Source organism: Paralichthys olivaceus, chromosome 15 (genome assembly GCF_024713975.1).
Source record: "Paralichthys olivaceus isolate ysfri-2021 chromosome 15, ASM2471397v2, whole genome shotgun sequence".
Taxonomy (NCBI): Eukaryota; Metazoa; Chordata; class Actinopteri; order Pleuronectiformes; family Paralichthyidae; genus Paralichthys; species Paralichthys olivaceus.
Genome location: NC_091107.1, coordinates 14,267,720 through 14,293,059, shown reverse-complemented (window position 1 = coordinate 14,293,059; position 25,340 = coordinate 14,267,720). Strand labels below are relative to the sequence as shown.

The 25,340-nt window shown below is 40.7% G+C and overlaps 2 protein-coding genes across 20 annotated transcripts in view; one reads left to right on the top strand and one right to left on the bottom strand.

Moving 5' to 3' along the window:
- The window catches only part of mink1 (misshapen-like kinase 1), a 30,597-nt gene extending 15,608 nt beyond the window's left edge, over positions 1-14,989 (top strand). For 4 of the 19 annotated variants that reach the window (XM_020085785.2, XM_069510165.1, XM_020085783.2 and 1 more), the window contains 19 exons: positions 1,436-1,612; positions 1,700-1,870; positions 2,185-2,451; positions 2,903-2,982; positions 3,082-3,185; positions 3,287-3,378; positions 3,659-3,682; positions 4,238-4,389; positions 4,526-4,643; positions 5,363-5,479; positions 5,758-5,869; positions 6,099-6,248; positions 6,931-7,074; positions 7,589-7,723; positions 7,859-7,959; positions 8,088-8,237; positions 8,341-8,500; positions 8,616-8,755; positions 8,866-14,989. In XM_020085785.2, coding sequence (XP_019941344.1) covers positions 1,436-1,612; positions 1,700-1,870; positions 2,185-2,451; positions 2,903-2,982; positions 3,082-3,185; positions 3,287-3,378; positions 3,659-3,682; positions 4,238-4,389; positions 4,526-4,643; positions 5,363-5,479; positions 5,758-5,869; positions 6,099-6,248; positions 6,931-7,074; positions 7,589-7,723; positions 7,859-7,959; positions 8,088-8,237; positions 8,341-8,500; positions 8,616-8,755; positions 8,866-8,949 — 2,478 coding nt within the window. In that variant the 3' untranslated portion in view covers positions 8,950-14,989. The remainder of the gene's footprint in view (positions 1-1,435; positions 1,613-1,699; positions 1,871-2,184; positions 2,452-2,902; positions 2,983-3,081; positions 3,186-3,286; positions 3,379-3,658; positions 3,683-4,237; positions 4,390-4,525; positions 4,644-5,362; positions 5,480-5,757; positions 5,870-6,098; positions 6,249-6,930; positions 7,075-7,588; positions 7,724-7,858; positions 7,960-8,087; positions 8,238-8,340; positions 8,501-8,615; positions 8,756-8,865) is intronic. The other 15 variants (XM_069510170.1, XM_069510168.1, XM_069510167.1 and 12 more) reach the window with 11 other exon arrangements.
- Positions 14,990-15,776: 787 nt separating this feature from the next.
- On the bottom strand, positions 15,777-25,212 carry gnb2 (guanine nucleotide binding protein (G protein), beta polypeptide 2). Its single transcript, XM_020085915.2, has 10 exons — positions 24,595-25,212; positions 22,863-22,942; positions 22,713-22,751; positions 22,394-22,500; positions 20,877-20,940; positions 20,512-20,674; positions 19,689-19,755; positions 19,400-19,601; positions 18,413-18,629; positions 15,777-17,002 (listed from the first exon to the last, which is right to left on the bottom strand). Exons 2-10 carry the CDS (start codon positions 22,917-22,919, stop codon positions 16,896-16,898), a joined length of 1,023 nt encoding a protein of 340 aa, XP_019941474.1. The 5' UTR covers positions 22,920-22,942; positions 24,595-25,212; the 3' UTR covers positions 15,777-16,895.
- Positions 25,213-25,340: the final 128 nt, after the last annotated feature.

Below are 25,340 nucleotides of genomic sequence, written 5' to 3'. Positions count from 1 at the left end.
GGTCCAAAGATACTACTGAACATTGTGCAGGTCTCATCTGCAGTAACTCACTAGTTTACAGTTTTTTGAGGTTCAGCTGTCAAGAGAAGTTCGATCATTTATCTATTTCAAGGGCTTGCTTACTTTTTCCACCAACGCTGTGAATGATTATTGGGTGTTTTCAGTAAAAAAGATTATCATTTTTGGGGAGTTTACAGCTCACATTGTTTCTGTCTGTATTTGTTACTTACATGAAGATCAGATTACATTTCATAACAAAATACTGCTGAAAACCAAATGGCTCAAATGCTACTTCTCACCACTGTAATAGCAGACAAAAGTAGATCAAATGGAATTAAATCACACAATAAATCTAAAAAAACATGCATGAACAAAGAAGAACTGCCATCAAAGCTTTAAATAGCAGCGAAAAGTCAGTTAATATGAATTTTATTTAAAAAATCTTGTTTAATTGTGTAATTCTTTTTGTTAGATACTTTTTAAGATATGAGGCCACCATGAGATGAGTGATGAAGGTATAAGGAGGAACATCAGTGTTCAACAAGTTGCTCTGCAGTTAGCTGTTCACAACAGAGAATTGGGTATTATTCTTCCTGCCTTGGGCTCCTCTACGTATTATTATTTTTCACAAAGGAATATTAACATTTTCATGAAATAGATACATATAATCACTGGCCTCAATGAAAATGAGAATCAAAATTATGTTGGCGCCGTGGAGGATTCATCATGAAAACAAAAGAAAATAGATTAAATTTGTCACTATTACAAATTATTAGTTGTGTTAAAGTCACAATGGCAGCAGATGTCTCTTTGCTTGACGGTATATTCAATGCCCCACTCAGAGATGTACTTTAGTGCCTCCATTGTGGTACTCTAAAATCCACCTCCCACTCAAGGAGGCACCTGGGTGAGACGTCCTCATTTGGAACAAACTGGATTTTCTCATTGACATACAAATCAAGTTCTATGTGGCCCACAGGGATGTGCAATTTAAGAACGAATGGAGAAAGAATACATGACAATAAAGTTTTCTATTTTGTGGGTAAGCTACTTTTTATATATTTGTTCCGAAGATTAGACTAGCGCCTGTTACTCACAATGAAATACCAACAATTCAACTGACTCACGTTGTTTGTTTGATATACAGCAAAAAATGTGGAGCTACACACACAATCAATATCTTTTGTATGTGGGTTGGTGGTAATTTACTAGTTTAATAGAAATAGTACAGTACAAATTTAGAGAGTCTGCCCCAAATACTTTCTGTCTCATGAGAGGAAATAAGTGGTGGTCAGTTAATATTCACATCTCTGCCTGAAGTTGAAGTGAATGAAGACTTTCTGTTTGCAGATACAGGGTTTAGTTTGTTGGACCAGTCTGTTGTGTCCAGTCTGAGGTGAGCAACATCTTGACTGCAGTGTGTTTCTTTGCACAGGAGTACAAGCGTAAGCAGCTGGAGGAGCAGCGTCAGTCAGAGCGGCTCCAGAGGCAGCTGCAGCAGGAGCATGCCTACCTGGTGTCTCTGCAACAACAGCAGCAAGAAAAGAAGCCCCAGCTCTACCACTACAACAAAAACCTGGAGTCCAACAACAAACCCACTTGGGCTCGTGAGGTAGAAATGACATCTTCATTCATAGCACCACCCAACACTACAGTAAACTAAAGCAAGGGGATTGTTTCACTGTTGTCTGTATTTCAGGTGGAGGAAAGAAGTAAACTCAACAGACAGGGCTCGCCAAAAATCTGCACCACTGTCTCTGACACTGCCATCCAGTCACGCTCTGACTCTATCAGCCAGTCAGGAGTGGCCCAGTCTGCTCAGACTCCACCGATGCAGAGGCCTGTTGAACCCCAAGGAGGACAGGGCAAGGTGGGTGTTCAAAACTGAGTTATTAAAATCTACTGAAAAAGAAAAGAAAGATACAACTGCCTCCTCCTATTTGCTCCTTAATTCTCTGCTGCTTTACCTCTCACAGTCTCTGCCACCTTATTTATGCCTTCTTTCTTCTTTTCCCTCTCCACCCATCATTTGGCTCCTCCCGGTTTAAAAAAAATCAACTTGGAATACAAACACAACCTTGCACATTTCTCCACTTTGGCCTGCTTCTCCAACTGTCTTGTGTGCTCTTTCTTCTGCTTGGCTGCCCTTCCCTCCTGGTGTGCTGCTGCTCCTGTCCTCTGCAGTTCCAGATGGCTCACTTGGTTCCTCTGAAGCCTTATGCTGCCCCTGTTCCTCGCTCCCAGTCCCTCTGTGACCAACCCACTAAGACCATGTCCGCCTTCCCCACCCAGGATCCCTCACTCACCCCCACCCCCCGCCCCATCCACTCTAGAGAGTTGGTGCGTCAAAACTCTGACCCCACCTCTGAAACCCCCGCACCACAGGCACACCAAATCAGAGAGGATCGTGGGCCCTGGATCCGCCTGCCAGATGTGGAACTCCCACCCAAGGTAAGAACTCAAGGCTGGTTTTCAGCAGAGGGTGTGCAGCCCTAAAAAAGCCCCACCTCCACAAACTGCACCAACATTGAAAGCTGTCTTTTAAGGTAATAATCGTAGTTTGCTTGACACAGTAACCGCTGGATCTAACAGCTTTACCCTGCACTTCTTTGACCTGCATTTGTTTTGGTTTTATTTACACCCCTTACTAACATGCTCACATCAAGGGAAATATTTGACGCGTTGAGGATTAAATTCAAGTGAATACCTTCAAAGGAGCTTTATTTAATTCAAATTGTCTCACCTCTTCAGCTAATTGGTCCATCTGACATCTGACAGTCATCTAGAAAATCAAGTTTCTTTCTTCATGGTAGTTTTAGGGTTTAAAACCCCCAAAAAACGTTTCAGTTTCTAATGTTAACTGTTTACGAAGTCATGGAAAAAGTAATGTTGCTCTCTTCAGATTCCCCAAAGGACAGCGTCTATTGCCACAGCTCTCAACACTAACCTCACCTCTGGCATAAGGCATCCAGTAAGAGCCAGGTAACTGAAAACAGTTTAATTAGTGTCCACTTAATGCTGGCAGGTTTTAATGATGACTTGACATAAGTGATGTGTATATTGAATATATCCTCATGGCAGCAATCCAGATCTCAGCCGCAATGATCGCTGGGAGAGAGGAGACAGTATGAGCATCATATCCAATCTGCCCCAGACTGGCTCTCTTGAGAGGCATCGCATTCTCAGTGAGTCCCTGCCTCCCCAGTGCTATTTCTCCGCAGACTGTCTTTGCAGTAATCCTGATTTCAGAAATTTAACTACAGCATACAACACTGTGATTTTTCAGGTTCCTCCAAAATGGATTCGCCCATTCTCTCGCATGATAGCCGCCATAAGCCAGGGGAGTCCCGCACCTCCTCCCGCCCCGGGCGTCCTGCTGTAGGTGTACAAAAAGACATTATAGTGGCTGTCTGTTATTCACTACTTATAATAGGTGCATGCAATACATAATTCTGCTAATAAGCAGTTATTAAAAAAACTCTAACTCACTGTACATATGCTCTGTTCCATTTCCAACTGTGCATAATGTACACCTGTCCTACTAATTTACTTAGTGTATTACTTTCTCCTCAAGTAACCTTTCCTTTACTCAACACTTTTACTCTTTCCCTTCATGTTTGTCCTCTTTTCAAATCTCAACTTTGCCTCAAATGTACAGAGCTACAAGAGAGCTATAGGGGAGGTTAGTATCAAAGTCTTTATGTGTTGAGTTTTTATCAGCATTCATTGGCTGTGGTACATTTTCATGTTTACATTTTTTTTTTTGTTATGCTTAGTATGTGGGCATCCTACACTTGGGAGAAACCTTGAAACCATGGCTCAATATCATCCCAAAATATATTCAGTCAGAATCTGGACCATAGACTGTAAATAAAGATGAACAACATGACGCTTCCCAGAAGTGAAGCCAAATAATCTTGATCACCCCCTGGTGGCTGGCTGCAGTATAGTTCATAAACCCCAAACAAAAAAAGTCGAAGTACATGTTAAAAAAAATTTTGTGACTTGTTGTCCATCTTTATATATGGCCTATAGTTTGGACTTACATTGTGACTCTTTCTGAACCCATCCTCCTGATAACACCTCACCTTCAGTGTCTGGATTGTTTTAATTAAAATTAGTATTGCATATATTGCTGTTGCATTATTTGCTTCTTTCATTAGTAGCTGCACTTATTTCAGAATTTTTTTTTAATGCATTCATTAAGTAAACAGTGGTGAACTGCATATGTGTGCAGGACCATGGTCTCTTTGCCAAGGAGCGTGCTGAGGAGCAGCCAAGACCACCAGTCAAGGCCAACGACTACTCCTCGTCTTCTGAGAGCAGCGAGAGCAGTGAGGAGAGTGAGAGTGGCGAGGGAGCAGAGGAGGAAGAAAGCCCCACAGATCGGTAACAACACAAATACTGCAGAGAATAGTGTCTATTTATCAGCTTTACTCTCAAATAAAAAGTCAATACTTCCTGTGATATTGGGTAACTCTCCTTTCACCCCTTTCCATCATCAAACCGTTCCTCTTGATCTCAGTCACAGGGATGCAGACACTGATTCAGTCAACACAATGGTGGTTCATGAAGACGAAGGTGAGGTGGGAGATGGAGAGCAAGCTGGCGGCTATGGGGATCAGACCATGCTGGTGCAGAGGGTGAGTCATCTGTATATGTAATGATGCTTAACATGCATTGTGACTTGATGATAAATTCAACACATTACATATCATAGAATATTACAAAGCAACAAGACGAGGCCAGTGGGTCGTTAATGTTTTTCAGCCACCACTCTGATGAAAGGAATCAAAGACGAGGCAGACGTGCATAATTCTACTGTATATAACGCACCAGTGCCAGCATCTCATACCAAAAGCAAATACTTAATCAGCCACACCTCCCACCTCCTTTCAGACCCATTTCCCTGAACCTCTGTTCGATGCCCCAGTCAGTGCTTGTTTTTAAAAAAAATCTTTTACTTACTTGCACTTACTTTTGCATCCCCGAGCATAGCACATTCTCTGCTGGCCTGCTTAGAGCCTAACTGCTATTTAGCATGGCTAACATGATTAGCATAGCGTAGTCACTCACACATAGATTGTATAAATAGTAAGGTGCAACTACTCTGTTTCTATGGTGCTAGTTTTAGCACAAACATATATATATATATATGTATAACCTTTCATTGCCTTCACATTTAGTTTTATCTGAATGTTTATAACAAGCAGTTAAATATTTTATGGTCTCATCATACAGCATCAGCCAGTTTAGAAACTAGAGAAACAAAAAGCAGTACATCTTTTGTTTTTGTTGAGTTTGACTAGATCCAAGTCTTTGGTTGTTTTTTATTTGTTTGGTTTTTTTAATGTAAAAAAAGACCCCAGAGAAGCGGAGCCATAATGGATACACTAACTTGCCTGATGTGGTGCAGCCCTCCCACTCCCCCACTGAATCAGCCACTCACTCTTCCCCTGGGAAAGACTCTGTTTATGATGTAAGTTCTACTGAACCTAAGTATATCAGTCTTAAATGCCTGCTTTATTTTTATGTTCTCAGTCGGGTTTTATTCAAGCCATGAAGTCAACTCTTTACACTTTGAATTTCTTGTTCAGCTTGTTCATGGACTGTCATTAATAATGTAGCTTTTGTTTTATTGCGACATGGCCACAGAAAATAATACAGAAATGTATTTTTTTATTTGTCTGACAAACTCTCATCTCCTCAGACATGATGCTGATTTAAACGTCTCTCACGATCTCTCTGCTTCTCCAGTATCAGTCCAGAGGTTTAGTTAAAGCATCTGGCAAGTCCTCCTTCACCACCTTTGTTGATCTGGGCATGTACCATTCACCAGGAGGTGCAGGGGATAACATGTCTGTCACTGGTGAGTCAGAAGCTTTTCATTTCATTTTTTATTTTATTTTATTACCAAACAATGATGGCCTTTGAAATTGTGTCTTTAAATGTTATAAAATTGTAACTTGATAATCAGCTGTAATTTCCCGCTAAGAATGAAGAATGAGAGATTTGTTTCTAGTTCATTGTACCAGTTTTTCTCAGCTTGTGTTTTCCTTCAGAAATTAATTAATTTCCTTTGCTGCCTCCATGTTTAGGCTCCAGGTTTGAGCAGCTGAAGATGGAAGTGAGAAAAGGATCCATGGTGAATGTCAATCCCACCAACACACGTCCCCCAAATGACACACCTGAGATCCGCAAGTACAAGAAGAGATTCAACTCTGAGATCCTGTGTGCTGCACTTTGGGGTGAGAGCAGACTCAATATTGGATTGTGATTGCAAAACGTAGAGTTTATATACCTTACTTTACTCACTGAACTAATTTCATTATCAGTGCAGTCTTCACTTTTTGCCTGTTTTACTTTGAGGGACTGGTTAGTGTTTTTGTAGTTTTTATGTAATAAACAAATGTGGTTTTAGATACAGTAATTAATGGGTTGTGTCACACATAGTAACATCATGTATTCATTTTTTGTGATTGTTTTCTATTATACCTCAAAACAAAATGAAATAGTATGGTGGTTTAGTTGCTGCAGATTACATGGAAATGATAATGATTTTACATTATCATAAGCATTTACTATAAATAACTAGAATGGCATTTAGTAGAGCACATACCTCTGCCAAGACCCAACAGTCCTCCAAGCTGCACTAAATTGTACACACATAGATAATAGTTCCCTCAGTAGATGTAGATGAATGAATTATTCCCTTGAAAATAAGTGAAAATGTTAAAGATGGTGATGAAAGGTTTCTGGATCTGGGTTATTTCTTGGCAGATCCTTCCACCAAACAAACAAACCATAAGAATGCAGAACAAGCGTCACAAACAGAGATACTACAAAGATACTACAAAGTTATTTTTAGCTGTGACTAGAGGAAAGCCAACGATAAATGAAATGTCTGTATTTGTGCACGTGTGTTCCCAGGTGTGAACCTATTGGTGGGCACAGAGAACGGTTTGAAGCTGCTGGACCGTAGTGGTCAGGGCAAGGTTTACCCCCTCATCAACTCCCGTAGGTTCCAACAGATGGACGTCCTGGAGGGCCTCAACCTGCTCATCACCATATCAGGTCATTACTGCGGTTTCACGCCAGTCTGCTCTCACTGCAGTCGATTGAAGCTTTCTGTGCTCTTGGCACAAGACCACTGGCTATAATTGGATGCCAAATTGTGATAATGTCGTCAGATTGATATTTTTATTTAATTTTTTCAGAATTAATTGAAAGCTGTTTTTGTTTCAGCAGTGTAGGGCAATGACATTACTGACAAAAGTGAATGGTAATCACAATATTAAGCCTAATTGATCAACAGACCAACTTATAATTAAAGTTATATATTTTGATGATTATTGATGTTTTTCAGCAGATATTTACTGAAGAAATCATGCATTAGTTGTGTTCAAAAAATTTTTGCATGTTTCCGCAGCTGAAAATATACGTTTAGACATTTTTTTCAGTAACTGTAATGCAGTGTTTAAAACTATTTTATATACGATAGTTTTATAAAATATCTTGCAGCAGTGTAAAAACATGCAAGTAATCTCTTAGTGTTATTTGTAATTGATGTCATACTTTGCATATGAAGGCAAGAAAAACAAGGTGCGTGTCTATTACCTGGCCTGGCTGAGGAATAAGATCCTCCACAATGACCCTGAGGTGGAGAAAAAGCAAGGCTGGACTACTGTGGGCGAGATGGAGGGCTGCGTGCACTACAAAGTGGGTGAGTGACAGATGATTGGTTGTTTATCACTGCTGTCTTTTCTGCTTCAGGCAAATTCTCACAAATGCATTTGGCACAGTGAATAATTGATCACAAGTATCTGATATCACATGGCCTTGTGGCTGTCCTTTCTAGTGAAATATGAGAGGATAAAGTTCCTGGTGATCGCTCTGAAGAATGCGGTGGAAGTGTATGCTTGGGCACCCAAACCTTATCACAAATTCATGGCCTTCAAGGTAGGTCTCCTCTTTCTTATGAACTGGATTAGTTATGCGACATCAGTCAACCAGAAGAGCAGTCAAGTTAATTATGTTCCCACACTCACTTTCTGCCCCCCTCTGACCAGTCCTAACCTTTTAATCAGTCTTTCGCAGACCTCCCACACAGGCCTGTCCTTGTTGACCTAACAGTGGAGGAGGGTCAAAGGTTGAAGGTCATTTATGGCTCTTGTGCTGGTTTCCATGCCATTGACGTGGACTCTGGAAACAACTATGACATTTATATCCCTGTGCATGTAAGTTGTTGTCAGTTGTCAGCAAGCACTGTTTTTGTGGTTTTTTTTGTTGCTAGATGTGAAACCAACAGGAGCTCAACTCTTCTATTTCAATCTCACACAGATTCAGAGCCACGTGACACCACACGCAATTGTGTTCCTGCCCAGCTCAGATGGCATGGAGATGCTGCTGTGCTACGAGGACGAGGGCGTCTATGTCAACACCTACGGACGCATCATCAAGGACGTGGTCCTGCAGTGGGGCGAGATGCCCACATCTGTTGGTAATGGTCAAATCCAAAAACAAACTCACATGGACGTCACATAAAAGCTGATGTATCCACTGTTTGAACTGGAATCAATTTTGCTTCATACTAATATGACACTTTTCCTCGGCAGCTCATATCTGCTCCAATCAGATCATGGGCTGGGGAGAAAAGGCCATAGAGATCCGGTCAGTGGAGACTGGACACCTGGACGGTGTGTTCATGCACAAAAGAGCTCAGAGGCTGAAGTTCCTTTGTGAGAGAAATGACAAGGTAAGAAATGAAAGCTCTTACAGCCTGCGACAGTCAGGTAAAGTCCCTAAAAGCAGCTGAATGTAAAGACCTAACTCACATACATTCTCTACGTCCCTGCTGTCCCTCAGGTCTTTTTTGCATCTGTGCGATCTGGAGGCAGCAGCCAGGTGTACTTCATGACCTTGAACAGGAACTGCATCATGAACTGGTGAAGAAAGATTCGTTCTGGTCAGTTCTTGGAACCGTTCGGGGGTTCGAAGAAGGAAGTGCATCCGAAATTCTCGCAAACGCATGCACACAATTGTGAACACGTCTCTCGCTTTCTCTCCAGCTCGCTCTCACCCTTGCAGTCTCGCTTCAAAGACACACATAGACAAACACACACATACACAAACACAAATAATATCTAAATTCATTCCAGCCTACACTTAAAAATACAGTTTCTACTGAGGCCCCCTGATAACATTCTCTGCTGAATCATCATAAAAAGTCACTGATGAGCTGCAGATGTTAATACCACCTATTGATTTGCACTGTATATACTCACGTCTTGATTTACTTTATTTGGTGGACCTGTTTTCAGTGGTAACTATTTAGTTCCATATTGTGAAGTATGTTTAAAAAAAAACATTCCTTGATGGTTCTACAGTACATTTTGAAGAAGGCATTATTTACCAATAGTGAATGTTGAAATGAAGCTGTAAATAGATAGCACCTGACACTTAGATCTGAATCATTTGCAGGCCTCTTTTGCTCAAATAATAAAATGCTGGAGCGTCCCTCTACAGTGGCCTGTGGATCCCCCTGTTGTTTTGGGAGGTTTACAACTTCAGGAAGGCCTAAAGGAAGGATTTAGTACAAAAAAATATTACAAAGGGACATAAATGTCAGGATGAAGTAGCTCTTTCTATCATAGACGGTAACCTGAAGTCCTGTTCTCTAACTTTTTTTTGTTTTGGCCTGAATGGCAAATTATGTTGCAGCTCTTAATCATGGCTTGAATGCGTCAAAATCACATTTAATTTCTCTTTAAAAACAAATAAATAATATAATAAACAAAATCAAGGAATCATAAATGCTCTGTCGTCAGAATCTGTGCTGCAAAACCTCCCACTTTGCCTTTATTTCCTGGGTTAGGTGAAACCATTAATTATTTGACACATCTGGCTGGTATCAAAACCCTTTTCTTTTTGTAGATTTACAAAATACAAAAATTTGATATTTATATGTAGTGATTATGTATTGGTATTAGCCTACTGGTATTCTTAATTTTACTGTAATTATATTGCCATTATATTGCAATATATTCTATTCTTGTGCAGTCTTTGTTTGAGGAGGAGAGTTTGTGTTGTTCGGCGAGTATGGTTTTGAGATGTTAGCCGTGAAAAGAAGAAGGTGGAGAAACATGGAAGCAGAGTGTCACTGAGATTATAGTGATGAAGGGAGTTCATTTTCAGGGTCCTGTCACCCTCCTACCACACTGATCTACTCTACTGTATTATATTTCAGTTCTTAGACTTTGTTTCACTAGTGTGGTTTCTTTTGTGTGAGAAGTGTTTGTCCAGGGGATGGTGGTGGAACCATAGTGTGAAACAGTTCTTATTTGTCGTGGGCCAGTGGAAAGATTTAATGTAGGGTGACTCTGCACCTCAGAGGATTCAATCTCATCATGAAACTTAATATATTTCATATTTGTACATTCTGACAAAGTTCACAGCATATTCAGCAACAGAGGGTATGAACCAAGGCCAAAGGCAATAGAGTTTGAATTGGCACCTAGAGATTTGAAAAGAGACTAATCCCACAGATCACTAAACATTGTTTTCCTTTTAATATATAAATCCAAAGAGTCAGTCGGCTTTCCACGAATATTAATATTATGGTATCATGCTTTATTAGCTGCTTGGAATTTCTTACAAATCTTGACTCTGTGTTTGTTAGTAATGCAAAGAGTCCCCCTCCATTTTTAGGGGAGCTAGCTGTGCTTGGTTTAGGCAGCTGCACGAGGCAGATACCATGTTCTCATACACCAGGTAGAAGTATGCGGCAGCAGTATCAGGAAGTAGCCTGATGGTTTTCTGTTGGCAGTGGGTGAGTCAACACATGAAGCAAAGCTTTTTGTTCAGGGAGTTGTGTTACCACAGCACTTTGGTATGAACACATGAACATCTGCCTAATTTAAGGGTTATTTTTTTTCTATCTTCATTCTAGAGCACAGTTTCAGAGCAAGCCTTATTGATTCCACTTTCAGATTATGTAATGCTCAAAACCCAGCACTCACACTCAAATAGCCCCTGCTGGTGCTCGAATTGTGCGCTTGCACTCAGATATTTTGTTGCTTGGACAGATTTCCTGAACTCCAGCTTCCACTCTCCTCATTGCATTCTGTGCATGTAAAACGTCTGCTCTTGAGTTTTTTTTCTGTATCAAGTCCCCAACCAATAGAATTCAAGGTTTATAGTTGACAAATATTAATTGTCCCTTCCTTGTTTTGGGTGCTTTAGCTTTACTTCTTTGAGAGTCCAGTACAAGTGGTTCCTTTAACCGGGTTCATGCACTCCCATCCTCCACAACCTGATTATCACACCCAGTTCCTGTCTGTTTGCTCGACGGGGAAAAACGACACCTTCAATTGTCAACACTAAACCTAACATTGTATTGGTTGGGGAATTTTGACATAGTGGTTGCACAAAAAAATCCTTGCACAGAAGAAAAATCTGTCCAAGAAACAAAATATCTGAGTTTAGTGTCACAATCTGAGCACAAACGGGGGCCATTTGAGTGCAAGTGCAGGATTTTGAAAGCATTAAAACATCTGAACATGAAATCAATAAGTCCTGCTCTCAAACTGAAAGACCACACTCAAAGACAGAAAAAAAAAAAACCTTGAGATCTGTTGATACAAAAATGTGACTTAGGTTTCATGAATCTGCCAGTATGAGAAGCTTTGGGATGTTACGAAATGAACCTTGGATAGTAATAAGATAAGAGAGTCTTCTAACAGTCACATGTATATGCTAATAAGATATATATTTTATGTAGTTGAAAAGACACATTTCAGAAATCTTTCAGGGCAAAGAGCGTTTAATCAGATTATATGAATCGAATAAATTTTATGGTGAGATTATAACAAATAAAAGCATGGAAAGCACTTTCACATCAGTGAACATACATTTACAAATATATCTGGGGCAGATACTTTGATGTGCATGTCAAAGCCATTGAAATAGAGTATATATTACTGTATCAAAGTTGTTTTCCCCAACGAATTAGTTTTTATTCTTAAACATGTAATGTGCCATGACCTACATTTCAAACTTCTATGACAACTTAGACAGACCTCTGGCACTGATTCATTTTTATTGTTTAATCATTATTATTTTATTTTTCAGTCTGCCATGTTTACAGTTTAAGCAGTGCCTTGGAGTTAGGAAGGCGAGAAGTTTTAGGATGGGTTTGTGAGCCACATCCCACCCCCCTACACTTGTCTCCGACTTGGAATCACGTGAAGAAGAGGCACAGCTATTTTAGCTCCCTCATTTACGACAAACATCCTGTGCTGGTTAAGTGCACTTAGGTGAAATCCGAAAAAGATCTTTTTTTGACACTAAAATGAAACGATCAGTTCAGAGAGTGACAAAGAAGTGAACATGTGTCCAGTTAATCCAGTGTAACATGCAGAGGATCTACTCACAGTGGGAGCCAGTATAGAAAAAAAGCCATACGTGTGAATCGTGTTTGTAGAAGAATTTAGTACTTGTGCACAGATGAAATGAAACTGTGTGTGATGTCTGCTCAGAAGACATAAGTTCTTGCAGCAAAGATGAGGTCAGCGCTTATTACTTTGATGATGCTAATTGTTCAATCTTGTAGTGGGGGAAGTAGCTTGATGCTAATTAGTCTATTTTATAAAATATGTAAATTAGTCTATATTGAGAAATAAAAGTGAATGTACATCTATAAGACAGATTTGTATTTATATAGAAATGTGTACTGCTCTATTAATCAAAGCACAATGTATTTAAGGTAGAGAGAGATCAATAAGAGAGATGGAGGGTTTTTTCATCACTCAGCAGTTGTGGAGCTTGTCAATCGTCTCAGTCGTTGGTCATAGTGAAGCGAGTCGTCTGCTGAGACAGTTGCGTGTTTATGGACAAAGTTTTAGTTAGCGGGGTTATTCAGACAGATTCTGGTGATCAGAAGAGTCAGCTCTGTGTGTGGTGATTCATAGATTGGTGATGGACTTTTGGTGTCAATTGCCTGCGTGAGGTTGACAGGCTGTTATTCTGTTCAGGGGATCATCAGTGGTGACATTAGTGAGGGTGCAATGGCTTTGTTATGAGGTTATTGGCTCTTGGCTTCTGGATTTTATCCAGAAAGTAAGTGACAAATGTATCAGTCAATCACTATGACAGACAAAGACACTGGTCTTTTTTTTTGCTTCTTTACGAAATTTTTTGTCACCATGACATTCAGTTGAAGTGGTGCCTCTTTTTCATTTTAAAAAAATTTAAAAAACAAAATGAAAAAGATATAGCTCACTATCTTAAAGGTTCAGTGTGTAAGATTGGGGTGGAATGGATCTATTGGCAGAAATATAAAATAACCCTAGTGATGTTTTCACTACTGTGTTTCATCAAAATTATACAAATTGTTATTTTCTTTACCCTAAAATGAGACCTTTATATTCAAATACTTTATATTTACATCGAGGGGACCCTCTCTACGGAGGCCGCCATGTTTTACAGTCAGCCAAACTGAACAAACTAAAACATCCTTTGAGTTTTTATGACAACTGAAGCTGCCACAGGTTCTCTCTTATGTTTGAAGAGGAGGGTGGGGTGAGGGGTGTTCAGCTGCTTCATGAAACTTCACTAAATTCTACACACTTAACCTTTAAATGTGAATTCCATTTTTTAAAGCGTTGACTCATTTTGATCGCTTTCATTAATCACTGGTCACAGACCTCTTCCTTAACACACTTTTTCCTACAGAATACTTAATTGTATTTGTACCTTGGCTGTGGTCCTCATGCTCGGTGTGTCTAAAGTTCACAGATTTAAACTGCTGAATACTTGATCGCTCAATTAAAATTGAACAAGTTTATCCATTACATTTAAAAGAAGGAATTCATTTGAAAACGAAAGCACCTCATTGTATTTGTTTAATCATCCTCAGTGTTGTTCAGGATAGAAAAACATGACAGGCCGGTTGGCATAATCTACTTATCGCCAATAAAAACAATCATCTTAAATCGGTAACATATGCCTTGAAGATTTTTTGCTGAGATATTACAGTATGTGATTAATTTGACTTAAGAAGTTGCTTCTGAATATTACGCTTGTTGTTGTAATTTTCTGCAGGAGAAATGAAAAACACAGAAGACTGGATCTGATTGTCAAATTCTCTAGAAGCACCTTAAGGTGTGAAAAGTGCTTTTTTCATTTTGTGCCAAGAGCCATTAAAAGAAGACGTAAACCTCATCTCTCTTTTAGGAACGATTTGCAGCAGATTTCTTTTGACCATGTGACTCTTAACGGTCGAGATGCACAAACTTTTGTCATCCGAAAGAAAGAGGCACCACCAAGTTGGAGGTGCAGCGCTGAAGGTGTAGATGACATCTCTTTTTTATAAGCAATACAAGCATTTGAACAAATCAAAACCACAGCTGTGCATCTCAGTGTGACGTACAGGAGGCGACCGCTCAGTGGCCTTCGTTGGCAGACTGAATGTCGGCTGGTTTTTAGTGTCGCTTGTTCCAGAAATGATCTGTACTTTACTTTTGTTTGTATTTGCAAGAAACAACTGCTTCTCTCTCGTCGGTAGAGCTGTTGGGATGCTTGCTCTTGTTTTGCTGTTGTGAAATCCCAGAAACTGCCTTCATGAGCTTAACGCATCGATAAATGGATGATCGCTAATATTCTTAATGAGGCATAGCTTCTATTTCTAATCAATAACGTATGAGTGGATTAGCAGCTGTAGCTGGGAGTGAGGCGGATCAAACTAAAGTGATGTGGATCTTTGGACAGAACTACAATATCTATTCTTTTTTCGATACGTTTTTTTTTTTTTTTCAAAGACTGTAAACATCTTTGCAATGTTTTAGTGTGTGTGCGCGCGTCTGTTACTTGTGAGAGGTTAACTCCCGATTGTATTTCATAGACTGATAAACTTCAAACTTTCAAAGGATTGTGTTGAATGAATTCATGTCTTAATACAGAATTGTTTGAAAAATAAAATACCTTGATCTCATGTTTGTCACTGTTATTCTTTCATTGTATTTGAAGTACGTTTCCTCAGATTATCATTTTAATGACTGAGGAAATTGAGAATAATTTACACTCTGTGGAACGTGATGAAATATTATATATTATATATTCTTCAGCCACATGATGTTGTTATAATCTTATCCCTGAATATGACACCACTGCTTTACTCAATGTGACACTTTATATTCACTTTATGCTGGGAACAGTTAAATCTACAGATCTGTATCTAATTCATGTATTGAATTAACTGAATAAATGAAAAAGTTTAAATATCTATGGATCAAGCTTCATCCTAATCTTGAGAACCAGGGATGCTGATTGAGCTGCAGCACCCTCTAGTGAGACGGCAGCAACACTAATGTAAAACAACCAAAAAATCCTGAATTTAATGATTCCCTTTAATGTCTGTCAGCAGAAACGGAAAATGCAAAAGGTGAATTTATTCTAATCTGGTCTATTAATCTGTTCACAATGAGCAATGATTGAAGTGACCTGCACAAAGAGGATTTGTCCCTTTTCTACTTTTGCATTAGCTTCTTGTCAAACATTCCAGATTAATACGGTGTCTTGATTTTCCGTGCAGAACTCAGACAGGAGCTCGTAGTGAAATCTCAACTTTAAACTTTTGCATCTGGTTGTCAATTCTACCATCCAATATCTATCACTTACCCATTGTATGTGTTGCTTATCTGGAACCATCAGTGAATTGAGTTTAATATCACTTCCCAAACCAATAACTTTCACCAACACAAAGAGAAAACCACACTGAATGGCAGGAGAAGCTATTATTTATTAATATTATGTACAATTATACCATAATAATGTCCAGATAAATACATTGACAAAGTCAAAGTATGGCTCCTGCTTTATTAAGATGTGTCTTACAATGGTTTCATTTGTCACCCGCCTTCTGAATTGCAGATCTTTTATCAATACTTTCTATTAATAATCCTTAAAGTGTATCTGAGGCACACGGGGAGAACATGAATAAAATAAAGGTTTAAAAATTATTAAATAAAATAAAACAGATGTACAGTCTGTGGGGAAACGTTTCTATAAAAACCGTGAATACATGTTTTTGAGCCAGATGAAATTTTTTTTTTTTTTTTTTTGGATTCTGTCTATCATCTGTCCATCCTGTCTGTCAGTGATTCTTTTATTGTTATTTTCAGAGTGAACGGACTCACGTGATTCTCATCCACAACCGTCTTTCCTTCACATCACCGTCACTGAGATACACGTGGTACAGAGAGACAGAATAGCACAGAAACATTTTGTCTGAAGTGCATTTTTGACTTCATTGTAAACAAAGACGGAACCGTCCAATTACGTCTTCTCCCGCCGAACTCAAGGAGCAGTGTCTCTCAAGAAAGTGTGTGTGTGTGTGTGTGAGATGTTAAAAGGCTTCAGGAAATAGTAGTATTTGTGTTTTTTTCAGCAGCAAATTTAACTATATTGGTCACATTTTGACATTTTACAGATTTTATATACCACGACCAATCACAACATTAAAACCAGTTACCTGCTTTAATGGTGTGGCTGATGTATGTATATTTGTGTATGTGTGTGTGTGTGTGTGTGGTACTGTTGCCTTTTCTTCATACTTAAATCAACTGTAGGTTGTGTGGGTATGTGTTCATGTCTTGTGTCATCCTCAATTGTGTGTGTGTGTGTGTGTGTGTGTGTGTGTGTGTGTGTGTGTAAACTCATACCTAAGTCATATATATTATGTACAGTACAATGTTTTAATTTGTCTGTTGAATCTTACATACAGCGTGAATACAGGGTGCAAACTGTGTCCCAGCGGTGTCTGTCTATCTGTCTGTCTGTCTGTCTGTCTGTCTGTCTGTGTCTGTCAGACGTGCGTTTGCTGAGTTTGTGTGTTCAGCTCAGTTCCAGATCTTAAGGAAGCTGTCCCAGGAGCCGGTGCACACCGCCATGCCATCGTCTGTCACGCCCAGACAGCTCACACGATTGTCATGGCCGGCTAGGACTCCTGCAGGAGGGGTGTGGACAAACAAAAGAAGACTTGTTGCAGGGAAATGTTTTGCTCGGCACACTGCTCTGAAACGTCTTGAAAAACCACACAGAACACAGCACTCTAGTGTTTGTCTGTGCTCCGACTTGCCCCACAGGTTGGCTTTCACCAAATTGTTTACAAAATCAGGCTGAATACAGAAAATCTGTATTGAGGACTGGTGAATTCACTGGTAATTCTGGCATGAAGCTCTGTTTCCCCCAGAAATAATCATATGTAAACTTAGATTTGTCAGATGTTTTAATGTGGGGCGGCAGCTCATGACTCCTCTTCTTCTTATTTACCATCATTTCCAACTGGTCATTTCATTCATCGTTCATTTATAAAGAAGAAGAATAAACAAATGCCAGTCACAACCAACAGATCCCAACAAATTATAAATTAATACAAAACAGTGAAAAGCAGCAAATCCTTAGAAATCAAAGGGGGAACTTTGTTAAAGGGAAATGTCCAATATCCTGTCAATCAATTAATAGTGTAATAGTTGCAGCTCTACTTCAGTGGGAAAGAACTATTGAAAATCAGTTTGATGAATTCATATTCATGATGGTTTGCAGGTAAACTTACAACCTTACAAATCATTATTTATGTGCACATCATCAGATTTAGTTTTAAAGTTCTGACTTTCGATCGAGACTGGACTCTAGATGATTTATTTGTAGGAAAATACATCTCATTAGTGTAGTCAGTAAAGGGTGTAGAGTATTTTCTTACATGAACCATGTATCACTGTGAGCTGCATTACCTTGAAATAATCTGACAACAAGAGCACATTGTGTAACGGCACTGTGACGTATATAGATGAGTGCAGCTCAGGGCACAATTTTCTGTCCCGACCAGTACAAGCCAGAGAAGCCTAACCGAGCCCGATCTAAACCTGACTCGAGCCTGATATATTCCCAGACCACAGGCGTGCGCAGTGTAAAACAAATGGTATAGCCCAGCCAATGTGATGACCCAACAGGTCAGACTCAGGTCTGTATCCACACTCTAATGTACAACTTCCTATTTCCAGGAAGTAAATCAGACTTGCAAATTAAAGACATGCAGGATTTCTTGTTGAGATCTTTTTAAAGTCTCATTCTCCTTTTGCTCAAATCATCTTTAACTTTAGTGAAACTTAGATAAGAGTCAGTTTCACAGTTACTGCAGTGATACATGATATTTTAATTTTTAGCACGGACTGACAGTTCTGCTTTCAAAGTTTGCCACCTCTAACCCTGTGTTTGGTGCTACATCTTCAGGTTGCAGGCCACAAAGAAGAATTTCCTAACCCTTAAAGACCTCTGACATCTCTGTGAAGTAGTACAGTAATGAAAATATGAACAATTCTCTAGCACGTGGCAATCCTCTTGCAGTTCCACCCACCTGCTCTGTCTCCTTTCATGGCGTCCCAGATGTTGCAGTTGAAGTCGTCGTATCCAGCGAGCAGCAAACGGCCGGAGCGTGAGAAAGCCACGGAGGTGATGCCGCAGATGATGTTGTCATGGCAGTAGAGGCTGAGCTCCTGGTCGGCTCGCAGGTCGAACAGCCTGCAGGTGGCGTCGTCGGAGCCTGTGGCGAAGGCGCTGCCATTTGGGAAGAACTGAGGAGAAGCAGAGGAAGATGAATGATTGTTTGTCAGTACAGTCATAAGAAAGGTAATACGGTTGGCTAAAATTTCCCATATATATACTGTATCTGTTAATTAAATATATATATACTGTATCTAGACCAGATATTATATAGTTATATCTTCTGTTTTATTTCTGGGTTTAGGTTTACATCATAGACTGTCCATAAAGATGGATGACACGTCTCCATTTTAGAGTAACTATCAGAGATGAAGCTAAAATATCTGGGCTACAAATGCTGCCATCTTGGGCTGAAGAGGTTGTTATGCGCAGTAGTGATCAAAAGATGAGGCATTATCGAGGTCCCACGGATGCACGTGCTCCATCCATCACACGTCAGTGTCAAATAACTAATTAAAACCAAACTTCTCAGAAAAATGTCGTAAACTTTGTCTTTTTAGCTTGGTCCATTTCCCATCCACTTACACAAGATAGGTGGGGTTTAAGACCTATACTCTAGGTAACCACTAGGGGGTGATCGAGATGATTTGGCTTTACTTGTGGGGAGCTGTCATGTCATCCATCTTTATCTACTGTTTATTTTCTGCCAAGCTGTGCTGAATCAATGCGTGTCTTACTTTCTAAAATAACAGATGAACCAGCTGTGCAGGTTCTAAAGACAATATCCAGCTGTGGTAAAAGGCTGAGTTGTGAGCTACTTCCCATGTGTGTAAAAATTGATGAACTGCACCTTTAAACTCAGATGTAAAAGAAAATGGGAAACAGTGGCCTGAGGACTCACACAGATGGCGTTGATGTCCGACTCGTGGCCTGTGAAGGTCTGCCGACACATGCTGTCCCTGATGTCCCACAGTTTGACTGAGGCATCGCAGGCTCCCGACACAAAGGTGCGGAGGTCGGGCGACAGGGACAGGCTCATGACGTCGCCGCTGTGGCCCGAGAACACGGTGGTCTGCTGACACGTCTCGATGTCCCACAGTGCACTGGGGGCAGAGAGCACACAGAGTTGCCTGTGAGCTCAGGAAAACGTGTTTGCACTGCACGTCAGTGTTTGGATTTGTCTGACTCACCATGTGGTGTCTCCTGAACTCGTGATGATTTGATTGTCGTCAATGAAACGGCAACATGACAGGTAACCTGAGAGAACACAGAGAACAGATGTTATAGGTGAGTGTTACTGCATGAAACCTGCATAGTAAAGAGGCTTCTGCTGTTATACACCTATTATAAGATAAAACTTTCATATATTATAAGAAAAACATCCATTTACTCAAAAATCTGGAATTTGTACAGCTGAGAAGAAGGAGGACACTATATTTGCTGTAGTAAGAAAAGTTTGGTGTCCTGTCTTCTCCATTCCCAGAGGAAATCCTTCTCACCATTAGAGATATCTTTATATTAGTTGCAGCCCAGTTTGCAATATCCACATCTTACACATCATTATTGTTTTTATTTTCTCTTTAGGAGATTAGAAATAGAGTGTATTTGTGCCCATCTGCAAAAACAAACTTGAAATGTTGCCTAATTTCATGGATTTCCAGTTGTTTCACGTCTAAATCTGTAACTCAAATGTAACACTAATGGATATCATGATACCGTTGAAAGCTAAAAACAGAAAAGGAGTTAACTGTAATAGCGTAGAGCAGCACAGTAGCCACAGTGTCGCAGATCAGAGTCTCTCAGACTCTCTGTAATGTCTCAGCTCATTAAGACTGTGTTGCCCTGCGATTAATTAACCATGTAAATGAAATCTTCATTGTTTAGGGCTTTGGGACCTGAGCTTTCCCTCGAGGCAGGGGACCGCTGCACGTTTGTCTGAGACGTCTCATCAGTGTGACTCACAGAGGAGTGGAATGCTAACAGAGTCCGGATGAGAGCGTGGTGTCCTCTCACCTGTGTGTCCAGGTAACTCTCTGCTGATTCGGACGTTGCCCTCGCGAGTCTTCAAGCAGTAGATGGAGCAGATGTTGTCGAGGCCTCCGCAGGCCACGTAGTTCCCGGACGGTGCGTACGCGCAGGTCATCACCCAGGAGGAGCGCAGTGGGATGGCGTGCATCTAAGACGGCAAAGGTGTACGGAAGGAAGAGACGTGTAACTTTGGAGAAGTAAGAAAACGCCACTGCAGATGTTACAATAAGCAATGTTGTAGAAGAAGCTGTTATGAGTCAACCACACGCTCACTTTCAGTTTGGACACAGGTCAAAAGTGACTATTTATCCAGCTGATTGCCTGATGAAGAATTATTCCAGTGACTTTACCTTGTTGGTTGTGTAGCTGTCCCAGATTATCAGTTTTCCATCTTGAGAGGCACTAACCAGAAGCCTGCAGAGACAAACAATCAAACATCTCACAAGTTTTCAAGTTTTCTGCAGCTTTTCCTCTCTCAGTTTCACACAGCTAGAGCTGCATCTTCATTTGAAAACCTGATTTACCAGGTTTGTACCTGGATTTACCCCCCAAAAAAGAAAGATCTAAGCACTTGTTTAAAAATGCACATATGGAAGATGCGCTTCTTTTCTGCAGCTATAATGTTTCCAAAGTTTAGTGTGTTAACTTGATAACATCAGCATTGTGGTTCTTGAGACTTTTTAACACAGAGGAAGAGTCATTAAATCACTGAAGGCATCGGGATGGAAACCATGAATGTTTGTAAAAGAGAAAAAGAAGACGTAGTATATGTTGAGATATTTCACTAATATAAGATAAGTGAAAACATCGACCAGCTGCAGAAACATTTACAAGTCTTAATGATTCATCCTCTGGACACTATGAATATCTGAAGCACATTTAATGGTATTTCATCTAAAAGCCTGATTGTAGAGATATTTCAGTCTGGACCAAAGTGGTGGCCGGCACTGAACCAAGCTGCTGGCACTAGAGTTCACAAAAGTTTAACTTTAATCCAACAAGCAGATTAATAGCATTATGATATTTGAGGTTGTCAGTTTAAAAGTTTCTTGACAACAGAAAGTTGTGTCACATTTCCAAATGCTACGGATAAATAGCATTCACCAGTTTGATTAATATATTACACGTTACAGGTTGATAACCTCCGCTGAGAAGGTTATGTTCTGTGTTTGTATGTTGTTTGTTATCAGGATGATGCAAAAACTGCTCAACTGATTTCCATCACATTTTGTGGAGAATGGGGTTTGAACCAAGGAAGAACCCAATCAATTATGGTGTGGGTAGATCAGGGGGCGGATCGAGTTTTTTTATCCCTATATAATAATAATTTGTGGATCTTTCGGGGACTGATATTTATGAGTGTGTGCAATTTGGTGCAGATCCAAACAAACATCGTCTGGATCTATTGAATTTAAATGTGGTTTCATTTGCTCCACTGTGTGCCATGAAAGTTCGTTTTTGGATCAACTTTTGATGGAGATGTTTCACTGAGCCAAATGTGGATTCAGCCAACGTCGGTGTTGTTGTCCCGTTTTACACATATTTCTACAGGATGTAGCTGGATGATAGTTAAATATTTCACATAGCCAAAGCATTATTTGATACGTAAGTCTTCTCCTTTTGAAAGAGGGGATGCTGTAACATCAGTTTTACGACTCTTAACATTTGCTTACATATCATCATATAGTCCCATCATACTCTCCATGCTGACATGTAATGAAACTACTTGTTATGATAGGGAGCCATTCAGCTCAACATGTCCATTTTCTGCCAAACCTCTTCAGTAGAAAACTGTAATGGTGCATTTTAACGATGCATACATCGAAGTAAGTAGCATGAGATGTTGGGTGTAGTGTTGTTGACTCACTTGGAGTCTGAACCCCAGTGCATGGCGTAGATCTTGGCGAGGTGGCCACGAAGGGTGCGTCTCGTCCGCATCTGAATCCGCCCCACGGGATCCAAACCGGCAGTTATCTGTGATGGAGAGAAAAGATTGAACAAAGAGTTAGGTGTAGTTAAATTCACCCATTTTTAATTGATAACTACGTGTGTGTGTGTGTGTTTAGAAACAAACAGCTCTCATGTATTTGAAACGTTTCTCACATGGATTAACTATCCTCAAAAAGATGCACTGACATTTCTTATAGCTCTGTATCTTAGCACCCTGGACGTTCTGTGGCACTTACCTGCGTCAGGGTTGAATCTCCACATGCTTTCCTGGCGTCCTGTTGGACATGGAATCATATGATGAGGAAAAAGTCACAACACAATAAACTAAACAAGTCAGCATTATCACACTACAGATGAACATTTTACTGCAAAACATTTGACTTCACTCTTATCTGGTTCCGAAGCTGCTCGGCCTCCTGACGAAGCTGCTCCAGCTCACTCATTTTGGATTTGTCCGAGCCGTCACCTGTTGGATTCAGAATCAGAATATAATTTCTATAAAGAAAGTGACAAATGACTGCTGAGTTATACTTTTTGTCCAATTTTTCCAGTTTCATGCTTTTATGATCCAGTATTCCAGGGGCCCAATCTGATCACAAATGAATCAATTAAGCAAATAATAATTAACTTAAATGCTGCTAGTCCCTGATTTGTGGAGGTTAATAATAAAATAAGAGACACACATTTTAATCTGGAAGGTTTGCTGAATCCACGCAGTGAGAAAAAACCTTGTAATCTGGTTATAGCTGTGCACCATGCCTGGTTTAACTGAGGAGAATAATCTGTAATGACTAAGCTGCTATCGAGCAGCCAGCATCACTCCCAGGCAGCGGATAGGGAGTGAACACTCCCTTTAAAGCAAAGAGAGCCTGTCACACTGCAGGTTGTGTAACGAGTCAGAACTTTTGCCAAACCCTGGACACAGACACCTTCATGACCCCACCTATAGTCACATTAGGTTCCTGAAAATGTCCTGAGACATCTCCTAATGTACACACACTGTACAACCACATGATGCTTTCAGCAGGAAGCAGCATTTCCTGTTCATACACAGTTACACATGCAAACAGCTTCCCAGAGTGGGGAGCCTGTATTTGCATTTAGTAGTGGGGCAATTCAAATCCACGATAACACTGCACACAGCAAACATGCACTGCACGGCACACACTGCAAGGAAGAGCAATTAGCTACAGTAGGTCACTGTTCCCTGGGGTGGGGGGTGGAGGGGGGTTGGACCTTCACAGATGGATCACACGGCACTAATGGAGGCCAAAAGGGGTGCATCATGGGTTCTCAGTCTCCTGGCACAGCTGCTCATTTAGCCAATGAGGAGAAGATAAGCTGAGGGTGGGAGGGTGTGATGCATCAGAGATCAGGCCTGGATGGGTCCGGCCAGATGCTCGGGGTGCATGTTTTTGTTGCCTGCGAGCATCGACTGGAGCAGATCCTTTTTCTTTTCTTTTTTTTGCTGAAGCCCTGCCAACAGGGAGCCAAAGGAGTGTGTGGAAAAACACACATCACACAGACCCCACCTGCACCGATGCATGCACGGCCTGTAGCAGCGGACGAGAGGCTCACACCACCTACATGATGCTGCAGAGTGTAGCATGTTCTCCACTGCCTGTGCATCTGAGAGGGGCGTTTACTGGCTTTTATAACACCAGGACACGAAAAAAAAATCCAAAGATGCTAAAGTGAGACTGGCCCCACCCCTTGTAAATGCACATCTGGTGTGTAACCACACCAACATGGTTAAGAGGAGCTGGAGAAGCTGGGTGGCTCAGCTGCAGCAAAAAAAAGAAAGAGAAAGCGGATCCAATGATCCTGATCACACACTTCATAATATCCTCTTGTCTGCAGCATTTACAGATTCACGCACAGGCTATAAGATAGGACGAGAGAGGGCCCTGAACGCAGCACGTATTGATCAGCGCAGTGATGGAGGCCTGTCTTGGCCACATCTGGTTTCACATGCGGATGTAGCCAAATGATTTTAAGTCGAAATGATGCCACGAAGAGAAATCATCATCATCATCATCATCATCATCATCATCATCATCACCCAGCCATCTTACACCCAGCAGGCTGGCCTGCACACAGCTGATCATGGGTGGCTACCTGTTAATTCTCCCGATGATATTTGCAGCTGAAAAGAGAAAATGAAAAACTGGCAGCAGCCTCCTCGGGGTCGGACTATTCGTCTCTTCGGCTCATGTAAGAGAAATCAAACAGCTCCGTGTGTTTCGATGAGGCTGTTTCCAAATCCTTCAGTAAACAGGCGAACGGAGGAGGAGGAGGAGGAGGAAGAGGGAGACACACATTTCCATTTCCCCGCTTCAGTGTGTCTCCTGGAAAAAGATGAAATCTGCTGCGGCGGCTGTTGTTGTTGTTTCTTCCGCTTCCGCTTCAATCTCGGTTTTGTTTTCTGAGTCCAGTTAACAAACACATCTCAGAGGGAGCAGCTCAGGGTTGTTCCATTAAAACCGATCGCTCCGGTTTTTTTTTTTTTTTTTTTTTTTTTTTTACTCGTGACGTTATCCTCGTTTCCTTCCTCTCTCCGGTCCCCTCCTCCTCCTCCTCCTCCTCCTCATCAGGACTCAGCCATGAATTAAATCTGCAAAGTGCCTCATGGAGAAAATAATGAGATTATTTTTTTAAAGAAATGATCCCACCAGCATGAGCAGATGGTCTGTGCGTGTGTGTTTGTGTGTGTGTGTGTGTGTGTGTGTGTGTGCGCGTGTGTGTGTGCGTGATCTTGCAGTGTAATAAGAGGCGGATCTCTCTCTCTCTCCCTCTCTCACTTATCTTCCTGTTTTGTTTTTCTTCTTCTTCTTCTGAATATCATCATTCAGAAACCAGGCTGC

Bases quoted from the DNA above. Each gene is read 5' to 3' on its own strand.
- gnb2 (XM_020085915.2), bottom strand. From the start codon at position 22,919: ATGAGTGAGCTGGAGCAGCTTCGTCAGGAGGCCGAGCAGCTTCGGAAC. The intron at 19,756-20,511 runs GTGAGAGGACAC...GTGTTCTCTCAG, and splicing joins AGAGTTACCTGGACACACAG to GTTACCTGTCATGTTGCCGT. The intron at 17,003-18,412 runs GTGGGTGGAACT...CCCCTCCTGCAG, and splicing joins CATGAAAGGAGACAGAGCAG to GAGTCCTAGCCGGCCATGAC.